The sequence below is a fragment of the Rhinatrema bivittatum genome, chromosome 8, assembly GCF_901001135.1.
Source record: "Rhinatrema bivittatum chromosome 8, aRhiBiv1.1, whole genome shotgun sequence".
Lineage (NCBI taxonomy): Eukaryota > Metazoa > Chordata > Amphibia > Gymnophiona > Rhinatrematidae > Rhinatrema > Rhinatrema bivittatum.
Window position 1 is genome coordinate 196,608,298 of NC_042622.1, and position 21,480 is coordinate 196,629,777.

Consider the following 21,480-nt stretch of genomic DNA (forward strand, 5'->3'; position numbering starts at 1 on the left):
TAATACGAGGTTGTCCTGCATATCCGTTCATGAAGTAATTCTGAAAAGCTGAGGAGATTGTTACTAATTGCTCTTCCAGATCGTGGCCATTTTTTTTTTATGTCAGAGTCACAGACTGTTCTCTGGTTTCCTTTCTCACTTGCTCTCTGTCATGCTCGCCAATGCTAGATTAGCTAATTTGCTAACAGGGCCTCTGCATACATGACCAGCAATTCTCTATTTCCTTATATCGTATATGCACATCTATTCAAGCACTAATCATATTTGACACAGCACAAGACACTGTACACAGAGTGAACAGAGAGCATCTAGAGTACTTTCAATACTGAGTATCTACAGTAACTATGTATTTAGTAAGTACAGTAGAGTGCACTGTTATGAAGTATTTCGAAGGATTCTTACCGTATGTGTTTTGTCTCCGTTATCAAAATAAAACCCTGTCCCTTTTTTTCTTTCTCACTGCAGCGTGTCAAGCCCGCCCTGCCTGCAGCCAAGTCTATAGCTTCTTTCACTCTGCTGATCCCTCTGCCTCCAGACTGGAGCCTCTGCTGGAGAAAACGTTTCATTTGGTGCCCCCGTTTAATGTTCCACGGTATCAGAGGTTCCCACTAGGAGACGGGAAGTCGTACCTATTGGGTGGGTACAGCCAATATTTTCACCTGCCCGTAAATGCCATTTACTCAAATGCGTTAGAAACTCAAATAGAATGAGACATTAGCTGACGCAATCTCCACCTAAATAGTGGGAGACCCTGGTTGGACACCCCTATCTATCACTCATCGTGCGAGCTTGAGAGAGCCGCATAATCTTCCATCCTTCTGTCTCCCCTCTCCTCAACAGTGACCAAAAAAACGTATTCGGTGCTCTTTGGGGTAAGACCATTCTGTGTTGTATGAGTTACCTTACTATGCGGTGTTTACTTGTACATTCAGGAGTCAATTTTCATTAAGGTGCTCAACAGATAGCCGGCTATCTTTAGCCCGCTACTAGGTTGTGACTGAAAATCCACCCAAATCTAGCTCGCTATAATACAGTTGGCTAGATTTAAGTCTGCTATTACTTCACACAGGAATAGCCGCCTCACTCAAAGGTGAATTTTAAAAGCCCAGCATGCACGTCGGTCGGGGGATGTGTGAATAAGCCAGGCTCAATCGCGTCGAGCAAATTTTAAAAGCCGCCCAGATACTCACATCTCGGAAGTTTTCCAAAAAGGGCAGGGCATGAACCTGAAATGTGCGCATAGATACTTACGCGATCCGGTGTGCGCCAATGCCTCCGCTGTGTAACTTTGCTTCTGCTATGGATGATGTGTAAGTTAAAAAAAAAATAAAGAAAACTAGGCAGATCTGCAGGGTTTCAAGGGTCGGGGATAACTGGGGCGAACTGGGCGCAAACTGGTAAACTGGGAATAGCGTTGGCGCGCAGCCCTTTTAACATCCCCCAATTTACGCAGTAGAAGCGGGATATGTGTGCACATCTGCGCGCCCACTTAAAATTTAGTGCACATATGAGCGTGGGCAGGCTATTTTATAACATGCGCGCATATACATGTGCAAGTTATAAAATAGCCACATCCCTTGGCTCGGGCCAACATGTCGGATTGAAAGTTACCGTCTTAAGCGTCTATTTACTAAACTGCATTAACATGTATTAAACGCCGCATTCAGACCTCAATGCACGTTGAAAATCTATTGTGTGTACGACATAGGCAATGCCCGCTCAAGTGTTTATGGACTGTGCTATCTTTCTGGGGAAAAAAAGGTACTGGTACTCAAATAAAGGATGCAAGGGGATTTTTGGGGGGGTTTTTTTGGAGGGACTAGAAGGCACATCAATCAGGTGGAAGAAAAATGTGCTGGTACTCAGTACCAGCAAGTACCCCCCTGAAAAGAATGCCCTGCTGATGGATATCGCAAAACATTTGCCCCAAATATTTGTGGGAAATATTTGAGGTGTGCTGCACACAAGGCAGCTCATTAATATTAAAATGGCTTAACATGGATTGTGGCAAGGTTCGCGATTCATGTGAGATCTTGTAAAGTTAACTACACCTCAGATTGTCTTAACTTTGTGTAAGCATGGGCAGACTAACCTGTCTGTCCATGCTCTCGGACGCCGCTTCTCCCCTATTGGTGATCCTAAAAGGGGGAGACAATTAGCCCCGACTGTTCTGACCCATAACATATTCCCATCCCCCTGTCAAATAAACCTGCCTCCTGCTGAGTAACTCAAAAGGTCCCTTTCCCAGACTCCGGGGCGCCTCAAGTCAGCCAGCACAATTTTGAATTTTAGTATCGCCCCTACTTTTGGTAACCCTCAGCTTTCCAATTTGGGATAAAGAGGGTGCTGTGGGAAAAGGGAGGGGCTAAAACCACAGAGATGGGCCTTTAAAATTATTAAGCGGTTGGGGTTTATTATTTGACAGGGAGGGGAGTTTTATGCTGGTCATGGGAGGGGCTCCATTTGGGGAGGGAGGGAGAGAGAAAGGGGCATGTAATGGAGCAACATGCTCGGGACTCTGTGCCCCTTTTAGTATCGTGGGCAGGGGTGTGCACGCACAGTAACCCTGCAGGTAATGCATGCACATGTCAAGCCTCAGGAACGCGTGTCACCGGCACGCATGTGGGATTTAGCAAGCATTTTAAAGGGCTTTAGGAAATAGGCTCCTTGGCTATCGCTGAAAATTCAGGCTAGTCATCCAAGCCCGCCTCCAGGAATGGCTGCCAAGTGAATGTAGGAGGCTGTAACTTAGCAGTTCAGCAGTGGGAGGTTTTCAAAAGCTTCAATCTCCTGAAGTTAGCTGGCTCTCCCTTTTGCAATTCTACCCTATAGTAACAAATACATGATTTCTCTCACTTAAGGCGTTTGTGACTGGCATTAATCATTCATTGTATTCTTGTAATGACTTCACTGTTTACTTGTACAATATTGCCAGAACTGAATAAATTATAAACTGCTTTTTTTCAGTAGGATAAAAAAAAATCCTCCAAGAAAGTAGTTTACTCATATTGGCCTATGTTTCTCCATATTTAGATATCTGGTTGAAAATAAAAACTATTTAAAGGACATACAAAAAATTCTATATAGATATATATATATAAACCTCTCTAGATATATCTATCTTTAAATCTATATATAGAAAATTTTAAAACAAGTTCTGATATTAATTGAGGTCTCTGCAGTATATTCAAAACCCATTTAGGACAAAAGCCTAGAAGTCAGAGGGTAATGCTGTAAATGGCTTTCGTAATTATATAGTAATCAATCTAAAATCAGTCCTAGATGGTGTGCGACCTGCCAAGGGCAATATTTTAGAATGGATTTTAAATAGCATTATTGCATTGCTCTGAATCCAAGACTGAAGTGAGAGCAGTCAAATTACTCATAATCTAAATGGAATGCTGATGACGTAAACCCAGATCAGATTAATTCGTATAATGACCCCCAAACCCTTCGTTCCATATTCAGTGCATTACACTAGGTACTACTGAAAAATTAATTTTTAAATATGACTAGTTAGTGCCAACAGCTTTAGGATAATGGCAATCTGCGGTGGTGCTGTTGGGGAACAGCAAGAGGACTTTGAAGGTCCAGAAAAAGTTGGGCTGTTTTTAGGGAACTGAGGGGGGGGGGGGGGGGGGGGTCAATTTCAGCAGCTGTCCTGCCAGAAAAGTTAGACAGATAAACTTACCCGGCTAACTCTGCTGGGATATTCAGTGGTAAAGCCACATCTTTAAGTTAGCCAGATACGTTTATTCGGCTACAGCATGACCACAGTTAGTTGGATAAGTTATCTGGATAACTGTGAACATCAGCTAACTTAACTGGAGAAGCAGCCTAGTGGTTAGAGCAGCAGGCTATGAGCTAGGGGAAACGGTTCAAATCCTACTGTCACTCCTTGTGACCTTGGGCAAGTCACTTTACCCTCCATTGCCTCAGGTACAAAATTAGATTGTAAGCCCTCTGGGGAGAGGGAAGTACCTACAGTACCTGAATATAATCTGCTTTGAAGTGCCGAAAAGTGAAATAGAAAATAAATAAATCCACCCAGAAATGTCTCTGGAACACTTCCAAGTCAACCAGCCAAGATGTATCTGGCTAACTGCTTAGCCAGATAACTTGGAAGCCGTCAGCCAGTGTGAATTTTCAAATCCTGCCATTTGTCTGGCTAAGTCCAACCTTACCAATAATCTACTCGTCCACAAAACAGTGATGTATGCTTGTAATAAATAAAAAAAAAAGGACAACAATGTCCAATCACTGTGATTATCTTATGCGAATACATTTCTCTTGCTCATATAGGGGCGGATTTTCAAAGGGTTACGCGCGTAACCCCGAGAATCCGCTCCTGCACGCACCGAGCCTATTTTGCATAGGCCCGGCGACGTGCGCAAGCCCCGGGACACACGTATGTCTTGGGGCGTGAAAAAGGGGGTGGGGCATCAACAGGGCAGGGAGGTCTGGGGGCGGGGATGGAGCCTCCAGGCACAGCGACAAATGGCTGCTGTGCCCAGGATCGCGGGCCGGCCATTGGCCGGCGCGCGCAACCTACGCCTGCCCAGAGGCAGGCGCAACTTCTAAGTTAAATGTAAGGGGGGTGTTTTAGGAAGGGCTGTGGGGGGGGGCGGGGAAGGAAGGGAGGGGAAGGTGGGGGGCGGAGGGAACGGAGGAAGGCTGTGCGGCTAGGCGCACGCGCGTTGCACAATTGTGCACCCCCTTGCGTGTGCCGACCCTGGATTTTATAACATGTGCGCGGCTGCGCGCGCATGTTACAAAATCGGGTGTAGATTTGTGTGCGACGGGTTACGCTCACAAATCTACACCAGCGCGTAACTCTTAATATCCGGCCCATAATGTGTTTAAGAAATACTTGATACCACACACTCTGTGTCTGGGGGGCGGGTTAGATAGGGGAAGGGAGGGGAAGGTGGGGGGGGGGGGGCGAAAGGAAAGGTCCCTCCGAGGCCGCTTCGATTTTGGAGCAGCCTCGGAGGGAATGGGGGAAAGCCATCGGGGCTCCCCTAGGGCTCAGCGCGTGCAAGGTGCACAAGTGTACACCCCCTTGCGCGCGTCTATCCCGGATTTTATAACATGCGCGCGCAGCATGTGCGGGCCGGGTTGCGTGCACAAATCTATGCCCGCGCCTAGGTTCGAAAATCTGGCCCTCTGTGGTTATAATTTGTGTTCCAAAATCGGAGCGGCCTCGGAGGGAACTTTCTTTTTGCCCCCCCCCCACCTTCCCCTCCCTTCCCCTATCTAACCCGCTCCCCAGCCCTACCTAAATCCCCCCCACACCTTTATTATTTAAGTTGCGCCTGCCACTGGGCAGGCGTAGGTTGCGCGCGCCGGCAGAGTGCCAGTGAGCGATCCCCTGGCCTAGCAGGCCTTCGAAGGCCTCTGGCCCGCCCCCGCCCTGCCCCAGACTGCCCCCGCCCCACCCCTTTTTTCGAGCCCCGGGACATACATGTGTTCCGGGGCTTACGCATGTCGCCGAGCCTATGCAAAATAGGCTCGGCGCGTGCAGGAGTGGTTTAAAAGGGTTACACGCGTAAACCTTTTAAAATCCGCCCCAGAGTGTGTGGTATCAAATAAGTATTTCATAAACACATTATGGGGCAGATTTTAAAACCTACGCGTGCGGTCTACATTTGTGTGTGCATGTTATAAAATCAGGGGTCGGCGCGCGCAAGGGCGTGCACACTAGTGCAACTTTCGTGCGCCGAGCCCTTGGGGAGACCAACTGGCTTTCCCTGTTCCCTCCAGGCCGCTCCGAAATCCTCGGAGGGAACTTTCCCCCTCCCCCTCCCCCACCTTACCCTACCTGTCCTGCCCCCCAACCCTAAAGAACCCCCCCCCGTACCTTTGTTGTAGAAGTTACGCCTGCCAGAGGTAGGCGTAACTTGCACGCGCTGGCCGACTGCCGGTGCGCAATCCCCCGACCCAGCGGCCCTGCAAAGGCCTCTGGCCATGCTCCCACCACGCCCCGCCCCACCCATTTTTTCAAGCCCCAGGACTTACACGCGTCCGGGGCTTTACGTGCGCCGCTGGGCCTTTTGAAAATAGGCCCAGCACGCGTAACCCCCCTACACGCTTAAATCTTTTAAAATCTGCCCCTAGATGAGCAAGAGAAATCTATTCGCATAAGATAATTACAGTGATTGGATATTGTTGTCCTTTTTTTGATTTATTATAAGTCCAAACCTAGCCAGGCAAATGACACGGAATATTGGGTCCTGAATATTTTATTTACTCCAGCTTTTAGGATGCTCTTGCTGGAGAATGCAGCCTTAACTCCACTGTTGCTGATCACAAACCACACAAGTTGCCAGTAACTTTAAGCAGCAAGCATTGTATTTACATACAGTCAAGAGAGTTTCCCCTCCCCCCCACCTCCGAGAAAAATACATAGAGGAAAGCAGCATTAATGTGCAACTTTGCAACATTTCTAAAACTTCCCCAAATAGTAATATGTTGCCTGTATAAATTAAACTTTGTTGATAGGTTATTGCTTTCAATAGCTTCCTTGCTCTGCTACCTGCATTAGAACTAAAATTAGACAGGGTTACTGTAACTTGATAAAGTGTTTCTCAAGCCGGTACTGGAGTAACCCGTAGCTCGTTTGGATTTCAGGATAGCCGCCATGAATATGCATGAGAGCTATCTGCATGCAATGGAGGGCAGTGCATGCAATTTTCTCTCCTGCACATTCATTTGTGGATATCCTGAAAGCCAGACTAGTTAGGGAGTACCCTCTAGGACTGGCTTGACGTACACTGCTTGATAATACACTGCTAGGGTTGCCAACTGTCCTGAAAAAACGAGGAGGGCTAAAATGTTCAGAAATGTCCTGCATTTTAGCCCTCATGTTGCAAATTAGCATTTGATCCTCCCCTTCAATTATACAATATAGTTAGGGACCTTCATTTTCAGTTTTTATTTTAATTTTTATTGTGAGTGTATTTATTGCAACAAACAAAGATCAAGAAAATCAGTGTAAAAGCAGACTAATTTTTTCTGCTGATTTCCCCCTTTTTGTGTGTTTGTTGTGATAAACACTGATAAATTCCCAAGAAAAATACAATAAAAAGTGAAAATGAAGATCAATAAATATTCGGCCGAATTTTAATTCCCCATGCGTGCGTAAAAAACTGGGGGGTTACATGCCAAAGTGCCGGGCCCAGATAAAGGGGCGGGGCTGGTACAGCGGCCATTTGCAGCGATCTTGCAGCTCTTCTCGCGAGACTGGCCCTGCGGCAGTACCTGGTCTCATTCAAATGCTGCTTCCGCTGCCTGCTAGTGCGGGAGATCCAGCTGATGCATTGGGTTGGACAGAGGTTTATATTGCCTCTGCCCAATCCGATAACTAGATCTGAGCTGGCAAGCCTCCTTTAACGGCTCCTATGCTGCTGACGGTTTGCCAGCCTTTTCTTTACTTCGGCTGCTGGCGGGGGTGGAGTGCGCCAGGTGGCCCTGCAGCCTCCAGTCCATTTTTGCTGCGGGTGGCCCAGTCCGCTGTGCCCTCAGAGCCGCCACCCTGTGCAAGTGCACAGTTTGCACAGTGGCTTGTGCCGGCCCTGGTTTGGGAACTAGTGGTCATGATATGAGGCTCTGAAGGGGCAGACTCAGGAATAACATAGGAAAATATTTTTTCACAGAACGGATGGCGGATGCATAGAACAACCTCCCACTGGAGGTGATAGAGGCAAAAACAATAGCAATTAAAGAAAGCACAGGCCAAGTACAGAGGATCATTAATTGCAAAACAAGTGAGGGAAAAGCCAGAGATCAACTGGGTTCTAAGACACTGTTGCAGGAAGTAACTAGTAGATTGGTTCTTACCTGCTATCAAATTATATGTTTCTCTGTTATTGTGATGGTGAAGAGTGGCAATTAAAGTAGCATGTGCGTAAATCCCCATCAATGAAGATCAGAGCCGGATTTAGGGTGAATGGCACCCTGGGTGAAAAGCACCCTCCCCCACAACTGATGTTGACTCCGCAATCCTCTCTTCAGCCACGGCGGGATGGGAGCTGCCGCAGCTATGCAATTTCAGTCTTCGTTCACGGTCAGGCTGGGCCTGTCTTCGGCCGCAGTGTGGTAGAATCTACCCCGGCCAGGCTGGGTGTGTCTTCGGCTGCGGCGGGATGGGACCACACAATTCCTCTTTTTGACTGCGGTGGGATGGGATCTGCCGTGAACACACTGGACCTCTCCTCCTCTGTCCCTATGGTTCTCAGGGCACCCCTCAGCTGACGGCACACCAGGCAACCGCCCGGCTCATCCAACCTAAAAACCAACCCTAGTGACGATATTAAACAGCATCTCCAAATGTTTGGAAATTTGACGGTTAAAAGTTGTCAACCCTATACACCGCACATGCCCACTTTTCCAAGGCAGTCATTCATTGTACAAACATGAAAATCTGTAACAAGTGCCATGCTGGGTCAGAGCAGTGACCTATCATGCCCAGCATCCGATCTCCAATACTGGCCAAGTTAGGTCACTTGGAAGTACCTGGAAGGTCACTTTCTTGTTGCTCGTTCCCAGATGTTAGGAGCTGGTGATCCTCGTGCCTGCCTGCCTCTTAGGTGTTAATGGATCTATCCTTCAGAAACTCATCCATACCTTTCGTTTGATCCAGCTACTGTATTAACTTGGACCACATCTGCTACAACCACAGATGATCTGCTCATTCCATGCTCACTGGCACCTTGTTAGGGTGTCATCTAATCAGTCAGATAAATATAATATTATAAAAACTTAGCTATGGATGTTAAGTTTTACTGCCAATGCACTGACAATATAATATTTAACAGCAGTTTTTTTTTGTTTTTTTTTTTAATTTCTTTTACTATACCGATGCTCAAGACTAGGTCTTATCGTACCGGTTTACAATGTAACTGAGGGGAAACCAATTAACATCAAGGTAGAAAGTAAAGTTACATTAAACAGGGAGCGTAAAACCTGGGCAATGGAAGACAGTACAGAATTTAAACTAAGAAACAATTAGAGAGAGATAAATATATATATATAATCAACAAAAACTATAAGATACGTAAACATAGATTTATCCTAGGCAGTTATTAGCATGGTATGTCCAGTGGGAGAAGGAAAGGGTGAGGTTGGGTGGGGGGGAAGGGGAGAGGGAAAAGAGGGGGGGGGGTAGGGATTAAGGAGGGGTGGGAGAATGAGAGACAGTGATGGTTGAGGAGATCCTTCAGCGGTAGGCTTCTGCGAACAGCCAGGTTTTCAATTTCTTTCTGAATGTTGAATGGCATTGTTCTTGGCGTAAGTCTTGGGGAAGTGAATTCCAATGTAGTGGACCTGCTGTTGAAAGAGCACGCTTGTGAATAGAGTTGTGGACAGATGATTTGTTGGGGGGGGCCTTGAGCGAACCTTTGTAGGCAGTTCTGATCGGTCTTGCTGAAGTATGTAATTCGAGTGGGAAGGTGAGTTGGAGAGTGGATTGCTGGTAGACGGATTTGTGGATGATGGTGAGAGCCTTGAAAAGTATTCTATATTGGATGGGCAGCCAGTGTAGGATTTTTAGGATTGGTGTGATATGGTCCTTGCGACGAGTGTTTGTAAGGATCCTAGCCGCTGCGTTTTGCAGCATCTGAAGAGGTTTGGTGGACGAAGCGGGGAGACCAAGTAAGTAGAGTGTTACAATAGTCGATCTTTGAAAACAGTATGGCTTGAAGCACCGAACGGAAATCCTTGAAGTGTAAGAGCGGTCTAAGTTGCTTCAGGACCTGTAGCTTGAAGAAGCATTCTTTGGTTGTGGCGTTAATGAATTTTTTGAAATTCATTCTAGAGTCAAGGGTGGCCCCAAGATCTCTGACCTGGTTTGCTAATGGGGTGCTAGCATTATTTGCGAGGGGGTTGTTGTCACTAGGGGAGATAACCAGTAGTTCCGTTTTGGAAGTATTTAGGACCAGGTTGAGACTAGAGAGCAGAAGGTTGATGGCTTGTAAGCAGTTGTTCCAGAAATTTAGAGTAGAGATGGGGTCCGAGATGGGGATTATGATTTGAACATCGTCCGCGTATATAAAGTGGGTGAGATTGAGACTATTGAGTAGCTGGCATAAAGGGAGTAGATATATATTGAACAGGGTAGGGGAAAGTGACGAACCCTGAGGTACGCCTTGGTTTGATGGAATGGAGTGAGATTCTTTGTCATTTATTTTGACTTTGTAGTGTCTGTTGTTCAGAAAGGATGTGAACCAGAGCAGTGCAGAGCCGGATATGCCTATTTCCATTAAACGGTTTAAGAGGATAGTGTGGTTTACCGTGTCGAACGCGGCAGAGATGTCGAGAAGGGCTAGCAGGTAAGATTGTCCCTTGTCAAGGCCCATCAGGATGTTGTCCGTTAGAGAAAGAAGGAGGGATTCTGTGTTTAGGCGTTTCCTGAATCCGAATTGAGAGGGGTAGAGAATATTGTGGGAGTCAAGGTAGTCTGTGAGTCGGATGTTGACAAGCTTTTCCATTAGCTTGGCTATAAAAGGTTGGTTTGCAATGGGGCGGAAGTTTGCAGGGTTGGCTGGGTCCAGGTTGGGTTTTTTAAGTAAGGGTTTAAGTGAAGCAATTTTTAAGGAGTCCGGGACCGATCCTTGATTGAGGGAGCAATTTATGATGTCTGCCAGCGGTTTAGCAATGGTGTTAGGGATGGTGAGAAGTAGTTTGGTTGGTATTTGGTCCAATGGATGAGTGGAAGGTTTCATTTTCTTGATTATTGATTCAATTTCCAGGGAGGATGTCTGTTCAAGAATTTCTAGTGACGGTCTGTAGATAGTTGGTGGAGGGTTATTGGTTGCGAGGCTTAATGGTTGCGAAGGGTTTGGGGAAGTGTTAGTTGATGCCAGGGGGGCAAGTAGGTTTTTGATTTTGTTATCAAAAAAGATAGCCAACTCTGTGGATTTGTTCTGGGCTTCTTCTTCTGGGATGGTGAGGGGCATAGGTGTGGTAAGGGCAGCTACATATGAGAACAGAGTTTTTGGGTCATATAAGAAGCCGTGTATTTTTTTGGCGTAGAAATCTCGTTTGGTGCGGGTAATGGATGTCCTATAGTAGCTCATTGCAGTTTTGTATGAAGCAAGTGAGGAAGGGGAGGAATCTTTCCGCCAGCGTTGTTCTTTGTGTTGTAGATCCTGTTTGAGTTTCCTTAGTTCGGTTGAGAACCAGGGTTTCTTGTTCGTGCGGGCTGGGTTGATAACTTTTGTTGTTACAGGGCAAATTCTGTTAGCTACTGAGTGTGTAATAGTTTGCCAGGAGTTCATAGCGGTATCCGCATCTGAGAAGTCCAGTTTAATTAGTTCTTCGGCCAGGCTGTTGTTGAGAGTGTCCATGGGACAGGGTTTCCTGAACTGGATCGAGGATTTAGTAACAATAGGGGTCAATTTTTGTTTTATAGATAATTTTGTAGTTATCATCGAGTGATCTGACCAGGGGATGGGGGTGCAGGAAGGAGGGGTGATGGGCGAGATGGTTTCGTTAGTGAATATTAGGTCAAGCGTGTGGCCTGCCTTGTGTGTGGGATTGTTTATAATTTGTTTGAATCCCATAGCCTGGAGAGAAGAGAGAAGGGCTTCGCAGTTAGAAGATAGGGTAGGGGAGTCAACATGGATGTTGAAATCTCCTAAAATAATTGCTGGTGAGTTAGTGTTGATGTGTTTGGCTATGGTTTCGATGAGTGGAGAAGGGTCGGATTCTAGGAGCCCCGGGGGGGCGTAAATAAGGCAGACTTGAAGCTGGGAGGATTTGAAAAGTCCGATTTCTAATTTGGTCGTCGATTTGAAGGCTTGCTGGGACAGTCTCAGTTCTTTTTTTGCTATTAACATTATTCCACCCCCTCTTTTTTTAGGTCTGGGGATAGAGAAGATGTCATATTGTTGTGTTGGCAATTGGTTAATTATGGCGGTGTCTGTGTTTTTTAGCCATGTTTCGGTAATGGCACAGATGTCCGGTTGGGTGTCCAGGAGGTGGTCGTTGAGCAAATGAGATTTTTTTGAGAGCGACTGCGAGTTGAAAAGGGTTAAGGTGATTAGAGATAATCCTAGGAATTGTGTTAGAGGGGAGATCATGATTGGAATCAGGGATCTCTTTGATCGTAGATTGAGCACGGGGGTATTCGCTCTGTGGGAGAGTAGGTGAGGGATGATCTGAATGGGGAAAGTTTGTAGCATGCTGTCTTTTAAGAAGAAATTGCTGGTGGAGAAGATTGTTGGATGACTACTGGGTGTTGGAGTGGCTTGATGAGTGCTAGATGCTGGAGTGCCTGGACGAATGCTGGATGCTGGAGTGCCTGGACGAATGCTGGTTGCTGGAGTGACTGGACGAATGCTGGATGCTGGAGTGCCTGGACGAATGCTGGATGCTGGAGTGACTGGACGAATGCTGGTTGCTGGAGTGCCTGGACGAATGCTGGATGCTGGAGTGCCTGGACGAATGCTGGTTGCTGGAGTGACTGGACGAATGCTGGATGTTGGAGTGACTGGACGAATGCTGGATGTTGGAGTGAGTGGACGAATGCTGGTTGCTGGAGTGACTGGACGAATGCTGGATGTTGGAGTGACTAGAAGATTGCTAGAAGAATGCTGGATGTTGGAGTGAGTGGATGCATACTGGATGCTGGAGTGGATGCTTGATTGACTGTACGAATGCTGGAGTATTGTTGAGTGTGGGAGTGGGTGGACGACTGCTAGGGGAGAGCTAAGGTGGATCGCTTGGGAGTAAGAACGGTTGGAGTAATAGAGGGAGGGTAGCGAGTGTATCGTCTGGTATAGTCTGGAACCGTGTGCTGAAGCACACGAAGGAGCGCACAAAGGGGCAGGCCCCTTTGTTGCGCTCCTTAGGCGCGCGACGCCTCGAGCCGTTTCAGCCCTTTAAAGGGCTCTGGGGAGGCGTCAGGGCTTCCGGGGAGGGCTTACCGGTGGCTGCTTCCTTCTGCCGTCGATTTTGACGCCGCTGGGTTTTTTAAATTTTTTTAAATTTTGTGTTGCCTCGAGGCCTCGCGAGAGGCTTGTCTCCGGTCCACCTCCCCTGGCCCCGATAGGCCGACGCCGACCGCGTGGGGAGGGCCGACCGAGCCGAGGGGAAGAGCGGCGAAGCAGCAGGTAAAAGGGTGCGCCTCGAGCCGTTTCAGCCCTTTAAAGGGCTCTGGGGAGGCATCAGGGCTTCCGGGGAGGGCTTACCGGTGGCTGCTTCCTTCTGCCGTCGATTTTGACGCCGCTGGGTTTTTTAAATTTTTTTAAATTTTGTGTTGCCTCGAGGCCTCGCGAGAGGCTTGTCTCCGGTCCACCTCCCCTGGCCCCGATAGGCCTGACGCCGACCGCGTGGGGAGGGCCGACCGAGCCGAGGGGAAGAGCGGCGAAGCAGCAGGTAAAAGGGTGCGCCTCGAGCCGTTTCAGCCCTTTAAAGGGCTCTGGGGAGGCGTCAGGGCTTCCGGGGAGGGCTTACCGGTGGCTGCTTCCTTCTGCCGTCGATTTTGACGCCGCTGGGTTTTTTTAATTTTTTTAAATTTTGTGTTGCCTCGAGGCCTCGCGAGAGGCTTGTCTCCGGTCCACCTCCCCTGGCCCCGATAGGCCGACGCCGACCGCGTGGGGAGGGCCGACCGAGCCGAGGGGAAGAGCGGCGAAGCAGCAGGTAAAAGGGTGCGCCTCGAGCCGTTTCAGCCCTTTAAAGGGCTCTGGGGAGGCGTCAGGGCTTCCGGGGAGGGCTTACCGGTGGCTGCTTCCTTCTGCCGTCGATTTTGACGCCGCTGGGTTTTTTAAATTTTTTTTAATTTTGTGTTGCCTCGAGGCCTCGCGAGAGGCTTGTCTCCGGTCCACCTCCCCTGGCCCCGATAGGCCGACGCTGACCGCGTGGGGAGGGCCGACCGAGCTGAGGGGAAGAGCGGCGAAGCAGCAGGTAAAAGGGTGCGCCTCGAGCCGTTTCAGCCCTTTAAAGGGCTCTGGGGAGGCGTCAGGGCTTCCGGGGAGGGCTTACCGGTGGCTGCTTCCTTCTGCCGTCGATTTTGACGCCGCTGGGTTTTTTTAATTTTTTTAAATTTTGTGTTGCCTCGAGGCCTCGCGAGAGGCTTGTCTCCGGTCCACCTCCCCTGGCCCCGATAGGCCGACGCCGACCGCGTGGGGAGGGCCGACCGAGCCGAGGGGAAGAGCGGCGAAGCAGCAGTTTAAATCAGTAGAAGAGCGGCGAAGCAGCAGTTTAAATCAGTAGACCTTATTCAATAAGGATTCTTTGTCCATGGACACAGAATAAGACAAAGTTTATTTCTTGAATAAGGCCCAAACAGATGGTTTTTACTAGATGTCATTACTAAGTTAAATGAAAGTGTAATGATACTTCATGAGAAACTTACAGCTGTTTCGTTTATTTTGTTTGAAAGACTACTGCATTAACACTAAAATTTGTGCATTAGAGCCAAATTTCAACCTTTTGTCATAAGAATCACTAATTCCTCCTCAATATTGGACGCATTAGAATTACAACATTTTTCTTTGACTGGAAAACTATTACGGTATATTCTTTCTCAGCATTACAATTATATTAATGAGAGGGAAGGAGTGGTGTCCAGAGAAAAAGCTGAAATGTTGTATTCATGTATCTTCCATATAATTAGATTTTGACAAACCTGTTAACAAGGTCTTACTTTATTTAAAAATCCATCCTATTAAACACAGAGCTCTTATTCAACTCACTGGCAACCAGCTGGCCAACGTTTGAGCTGCTTCTGCTATTAGCTGTACATTAGCAAATGCGCTGAAAATGAGATAATACCTCGATTATGGTGAAGGTCAGTGAGGTTCAGCGGAGGGACCCACCACATCTGTAACAGGTGTCACAGATTCTCAGCAGTAATGCATTCCCGATAGAATAAGCTTCTCCTCCTCCCCTGGGTCCTGGAGACTTCACGCAATCACAGCACTCCCCATTCATTTCTGCATCTCCTGCATAATACTTGCTGTGCTTTTTTTTTGTTCAGAAAAAAAAACCAAAAACCCTTTAGTTGCACCATCTCCACTGCTCAAAAAAGAACAGGAGACAAAACAGTCAGAGGCCTAGAGATAAAAGGAGAGAGAATGGACATTTCCAAAGAGATGCAAAGGAATGGGAGCGGTGCTAAGAAGAATTATGATTCACCAGCAGTCGGCTCTCATTTAGTCCCAGAAGTTAGTCAGTGGTGCACATAGTGCACTGAAGAGCCTTTCCACAACTAAGATGCATATTTCTGCTTTTTAAAATGCCCTTTTTTTTTTTTTTTATCCCGGTAGTATGTTGAATTTTAATATGCTCTGGATTATTTTTCAGCGTATCAACAATCTATGCTTACCATATCAGCTTTTCATCTCTACCCGCTTTCCCCCATTTAATTCTGCTCTCCGGTTTTATGCGGTTTGGACATTCTGGGCAACATCAGTCACAACGATGGACTCTTTTCTTCAGAACTGTAAACTAGAGTACACATTAGCTAAATAAATGAGAAAGTGATTTTGCTCATAGTCCGCACACATTTTCCATCCAATACATACACAAGGCACAAAAGCTAAGGAGGCACCTCCTTTCTCTTTGGAAATGAACCCCACCAAAACGTATCCGCACACATTTATTCCTGCTAAATTTGTGCACAGAGCTTTCGAGGAAATTTACACACACAGGGCCAGATGTTAAAATGTATGCACGGGCGTAGATTTGTGCGCGCCGGGTTGCGCGCACAAATCTACGCCCGATTTTATAACATGCACGCGCAGCCGCGCGCATGTTATAAAATCCGGGGTTGGCGCGCACAAGGGGCTGCACACTTGTGCACGCCGAGCCCTAGGGGAGCCCCGATGGCTTTCCCCGTTCCCTCCGAAGCCGCTCCAAAATCGGAGCGGCCTTGGAGGGAACTTTTTTTTCGGTCCCCCCACCTTCCCCTCCCTTCCCTTATCTAACCCACCCCCCAGCCCTACCTAAATCCCCCCCCCCCCACCTTATTTTATTTCTTACGCCTGCCCAAGGCAGGCGTATCTTGCGCGCGCCGGCCGCAATGAAGGAGGCCTCGGGACCGCCCCGGACCCGCCGCCACGCCCTGACCCACCCCTTTTTCGAAGCCCCGGGACACACGCGCGTCCTGGGGCTTGCGTGCGCCGCCGACCCTATGCAAAACAGGCTCGGCGCGCACAGGGGCAGATTTTCTCGGGTTATACGCGTGTAGCCTTTGAAAATCTGCCCCACACTTTTGAAAGTGCAAAAAAAAAATGTGTGCGGAAATGCAAACCTTTCCCCATCTCTGCCCCCAGCAACACCTTTGCTCAGTCCAGGTAAGCTTATGTACTGTCAGAGTAGTTTTCAAAGGAAAAGGTAAATGTAACATGCTATTGTAGCAATTTTCAAAAGCCCATTTATCTGCATTAAGTGCACCGAATGTGGGTAAAAACCTATTGACAATTCAATAGCAATTGTATTAATAGCAATATTCGATAGCATTGTCAATAGGCACTTAACTTGGGTAAATGGGTTTTTGAAAATTGCTATGTTAGAATGTAATATTTCCATTTCCATTTGAAAATTACCCTGAAACAGGACATTCCCATGAGTTTACCTGCATGTCGGGCAGGTTGGTAGCAGACCGTTTGTGCAGTGAAGCCCTGTTTTACTCATGGAAACACTTTTGCAGACTTGCCCTCTAAATCTTCGGGGGAGGGGGGGTCTGTTTATCAAATAAGCAGGCACCAATACAGGCGTTAGGGGTCTGCAGTAGCTAATGCAGTCATTTAACATATCAGCAAGCTTTTGTCAACATTAAGATGGTAACTTTCAGACTGATGCACAGGTGCACATTGGAACCCGTGCGCCGGTACACACCCAGGGGCGCGGTGATTTTATAGCTTGCATGCACGTTATAGCCTGGCTGCGTGCACAGGTGCACGCAAATCCCACTTCTACTGTATAAGTTGGGGAATTTTAAAAGGGTTACGAGGCCTCGCCATTGCCAGTTTCACCCGTTAATCCACCAACTTGCCCAGAAGATCTAGGTCCTTCAAACCCTCCTAAGTTTACTAGCCTACACTTCCCCCTTGTTAGCCCAGACCCTATAAACCCCTCCAAAATGGCTGGTTTATTTGGGGTTTTTTTAAACAATTGCATTCTCCGTAGCAGATGTAAACTTTTGCAGCAGTAGACCTGGGCATACGCTGGGGTCATGTAAGAAGATACACGCACATTTCTTGGCCATGCCCTCTTATGCCCATGCCCCATCCAGACCCCATCCCTTTTTGAAAACTTTCGAGATGTGCATGCAACGGGAGGTACCACGTGGATCTGGGCAGCTTTTAAAATTCATCGGGTGCCCACGAGCCCAATTTGTGAACACATCTCCCGATTTTGGTGTGCACTGGGCTTCTAAAATTCACCTTTAAGGGATCAGTGCATAAAACATTTGAAATGAGCTGATAGCACGATAAAATTTGCAAAATCGGCACATTTAAATGTAGCGCGCATTGTGTCAGCACATCTGCATTAAAGAGGCCGTTAATGCAAAGTGCTGCTTTTAAAATAGTATTCGCTAAAGGGTTTACCCTCTTTATTAATTTGTACATTAGAGGTACTACTAACGCACGAAATGAATGTGCTTTGATAAACTGACCCGCCACCTCGGCTTCAGCAGTGTTTAGAACAATTCTTTCTACAGATGCTGCAGAGGGCAGATGGGTAACAGCAGTACCATGCAGAAATACCAAGGTGTAACCCGGTTAATCAACTTTACCGGAAAAGCCCACATGCTTGAAAGTAACTGTGTTACCAGTCGCTTATAAAATATCCTTATATCAAAGGCCATTTCTAATCATTTCATGCTGAGAATAAACATACGATATCAATCACAACCTATTCCCCCCAAAAACCACTGTATTCTAATGTACCGTAATGTGTGTCCACAAATACAAATGACTGGTACAACCAGTAAATTTAGAACTAATATCAAAATCTTTCACCAAATATATATGTGGGCCCCTTACTCCAAGGGTCTGTATAATGTCACAGACTCTGTTTCGGTCCAGGGTCACCTTGCTTTAATTATAACATCATTTTTTTGTTGTATAGTTTCTATAATAAAATCTCTAAAGTCTCAATGTACTCTTATTAATTCTCACTTCTTCTCGCTTTTCTCAAAACATTCACACTGTCCACAAATACAAAGAGGAGCTCTGATACTCATCTATTCATATGTTAGTTGGTCACCCAACATGATCATGTTTCGGACAAAAAAGTCCTGCTTCAGGGGTTACCCTTCGATATTCTCGTTATGCGAGAATCATCCCGTATTCACTGGTATAACTCGAGCCTTCTTGTCTTCTGTATTAATTAATGCGAGAATTGACTGGTGCAAAACGAGCCTTTTTGTCTTCCATTTTGACTGCTGCAAATTGAGCCTTCTTATCTTCCTGGCTTTCGTATCTGTCCTTAATTCACGTCAGCCCCATTGAGCTGCATGTGCTCCTGAAATGGCATCCCACTAGAGGTGATCCTCTTATACCCCTAAAACCGGAAGTGACCCCTGAAGCAGGACTTTTTTGTCCGAAACATGATCATGTCGGGTGACCAACTAACATATGAATAGATGAGTATCAGAGCTCCTCTTTGTATTTGTGGACAGTGTGAATGTTTTGAGAAAAGCGAGAAGAAGTGAGAATTAATAAGAGTACATTGAGACTTTAGAGATTTTATTATAGAAACTATACAACAAAAAAATGATGTTATAATTAAAGCAAGGTGACCCTGGACCGAAACAGAGCCTGTGACATTATACAGACCCTTGGAGTAAGGGGCCCACATATATACTTGGCGAAAGATTTTGATATTAGTTCTAAATTTACTGGTTGTACCAGTCATTTGTATTTGAGAATAAACATACAACATTTTGAACAGTTCAATAATTAAACTGTTCCAATCGTTAACATTGGTAGCCATTAGAAAAGGTTTACACAGTCATTTAAACAATTAAAATTGGGGAGGATTGTACATTTGTTTAATTAAATTGTAGTTTATATAATCAGGGATACATTTCCAATAGGACACCTAATTGCAAAGCTATGCGAATATGTTACGTCTGCATAAAATAAGTGGATTTTCAAACCGAAGGCACTTGTGTACATTGTGTTTGACTTTAGGGTTATGATGTAGCTAAAAATCAGCGTGTAGCCTTATGCATTTCAAAACCATGATGTAAGTTAGCTGCAATAGCGGCATGCCAGCAACACATGCACGTTTTTTGGGAAATTCAACTTACATACAGTTTCCAAACATGACTCTGAAATGCTCCTTGCGACATCTCATTTGTGTGCAGACAAAAGTGCATAGGTGAGTACAATCCACTCGCCTGAATATGGCTGAGTTAGGTGGGCTAATTGTTTTTACCTCTATAAAATGAATCTAAGCCTGTGAAAATTTGGCTGTAAGTCAACATTTGTAACTCACAAATTTTGGACACTGTTTGCAAGAAGTTTAAATGTGCAAAATAATGCACATTTTAAAATGGTACTAACAAAAAAAGCTTGGATAATGCACTTGGCCATGCACCAAAGAGTTTTCAAAAGCTTCTCTGACTTAAGTTATTCCCACCAGCATGAATTTAAGTAAAAGGGTGCTGATGTGCTGCTTTTCCTCCAAACCCCATGCAGGCATTAAACAGATGCATGTTAAGCCTGAACCCAACACTGTAAGGATGAAAACTGGAGTCAGGATCGTAATGGCCATTCTAAAATGCATATACATTTTATTCACAGAAGAAGTTTCAAAAGAAGAAAAAAATTAGGACAAACTAGGAAGGGCAGCCATGCACAAGACTAACAGGCCGATTACAGTACAGTTTTCGACGCGCAAGCTTTACCTCTTATTCAGTAAGGGGTAATAGCGCGTCAAAAACGTGAGTCCAACACCCCCCTCCCCCCCGAAACGAATAGCGCCCGCACATGCAAATGCATGTTGATGGCCCTATTAGTTATTCCCGCGCGATATTGTAAGTAAAATGTGCGGCCAAGCCGCACATTTTACTTTCAGAAATTAGCGCCTACCCAAAGGTAGGCGTTAATTTCTGCCGCCACTGGGAAAGTGCACAGAAAAGCAGTAAAAACTGTTTTTCTGTACACCCTCTGACTTAATATCATGGCGATATTAAATCTAAAAGTTAAAAATAATTTTTTAATCTAAAATCTAAAAGTTAAAAATAATTTAAAAAAAGAAATGTAAAATCGGCTCGCGGGTTGAAAACCGGATGCTCAATTTTGCCGGCGTCCGGTTTCCAAACCCGTGGCTGTCAGCGGGTTTGAGAACCGACGCCGGCAAAATTGAGCGTCGGCTGTCAAACCTGCTGAGAGCCGCCGCTCCTGTCCAAAAAGAGGTGCTAGGGACGCGCGACTTTTACTGTATTGGCCTGTAAGATAGAAAGCAACTGCATCATGGTGGAGGCCAAGCTAATATTTGGAAAACTCTAAGTGGCAGCTGCTGCTTGTAAAAAAAAAAGAAAAAATTAGATGAGCATATATCAATATTTCCCTCTAGTAAAGTAACTTATCATGGTTCCATGTTAGTCTACTTAAATACATAGGAACAAGGATCAAATAAACAAACCTTTTTATTGGACTAACTCCATACCTCTGTGACTAATTTGCGAGAACCGTGCTCCTTAATCTGATGCAGTGAGGATAACTTGTCAAAAGCTAATCAAAGAGATATTGAGTTAGTCCAATAAAAAAGGTATCACTCACACACAGTTTTGTTTCTAAGTGAGTAAAAGGAGAAAAAGCTATATTTTCACCTTTTTTCCCCCTCTTGGGGTTTCATCTATACCCACTTGTCTCCTCCAACTCCATACGTTCTGATCTGCAGCTTAGAAAACTGAATCCATTTCATTCTTCATCCCTATCAAACTAGGTCCTCCTCATTTTAGATGAATGGGAACAGAAAGAAGAAAAAGCTAAAGCTAGGAAGCTAAGGCCTGATAAAAGATGATTTACAAGGGACCACTTAATAAGAGATAGAAAGGCAACTAATGATTTCTAACAAACGTCCAACATCCAACTCGCTGATCAGTATAATTCAAGCAGAAGTAAAACAGTCATTGCCTTGCTAAGACTCCTACGTTCCCTGGCTCACAGAAAAGCACATGATTCAGAGGGAACAGCTGAAAGTTAGCAAGCAGCACACTTAAAACAAATCACAGAAAATTCTTTTACACTCAATGTACAGTTAAGCTCTGAAATTCATTGCCAGCAGATGTGGTTAAGGCAGTTTGTGTAGCTGGGTTTAAAAAAGGTTTGGACAAGTTCCTGGAGGAGAAGTCCATAAACTGTTATTAATCAAGTTGACTTAAAGGTGAATCTTAAAACTGGCAGGCGGGCGCACGTTGGCCCATGCCCAGGGATGTGGCCGTTTTATAACATATGCGCGCATGTTATAAAATAGGCTGGCCGTGTACACGTGTACCCAATTTTAAGTGGGTGTGTG

General features: G+C 46.0%; 1 protein-coding gene across 4 annotated transcripts in view; it reads left to right on the forward strand.

Moving 5' to 3' along the window:
* PITPNM3 (PITPNM family member 3) overlaps positions 1-21,480 on the forward strand; it is a 628,273-nt gene that overhangs the window by 503,770 nt on the left and 103,023 nt on the right. For all 4 annotated transcript variants that reach the window (XM_029612401.1, XM_029612400.1, XM_029612398.1 and 1 more), the window contains one exon: positions 466-636. In XM_029612401.1, the coding sequence (XP_029468261.1) occupies positions 466-636 (171 nt within the window). The remainder of the gene's footprint in view (positions 1-465; positions 637-21,480) is intronic.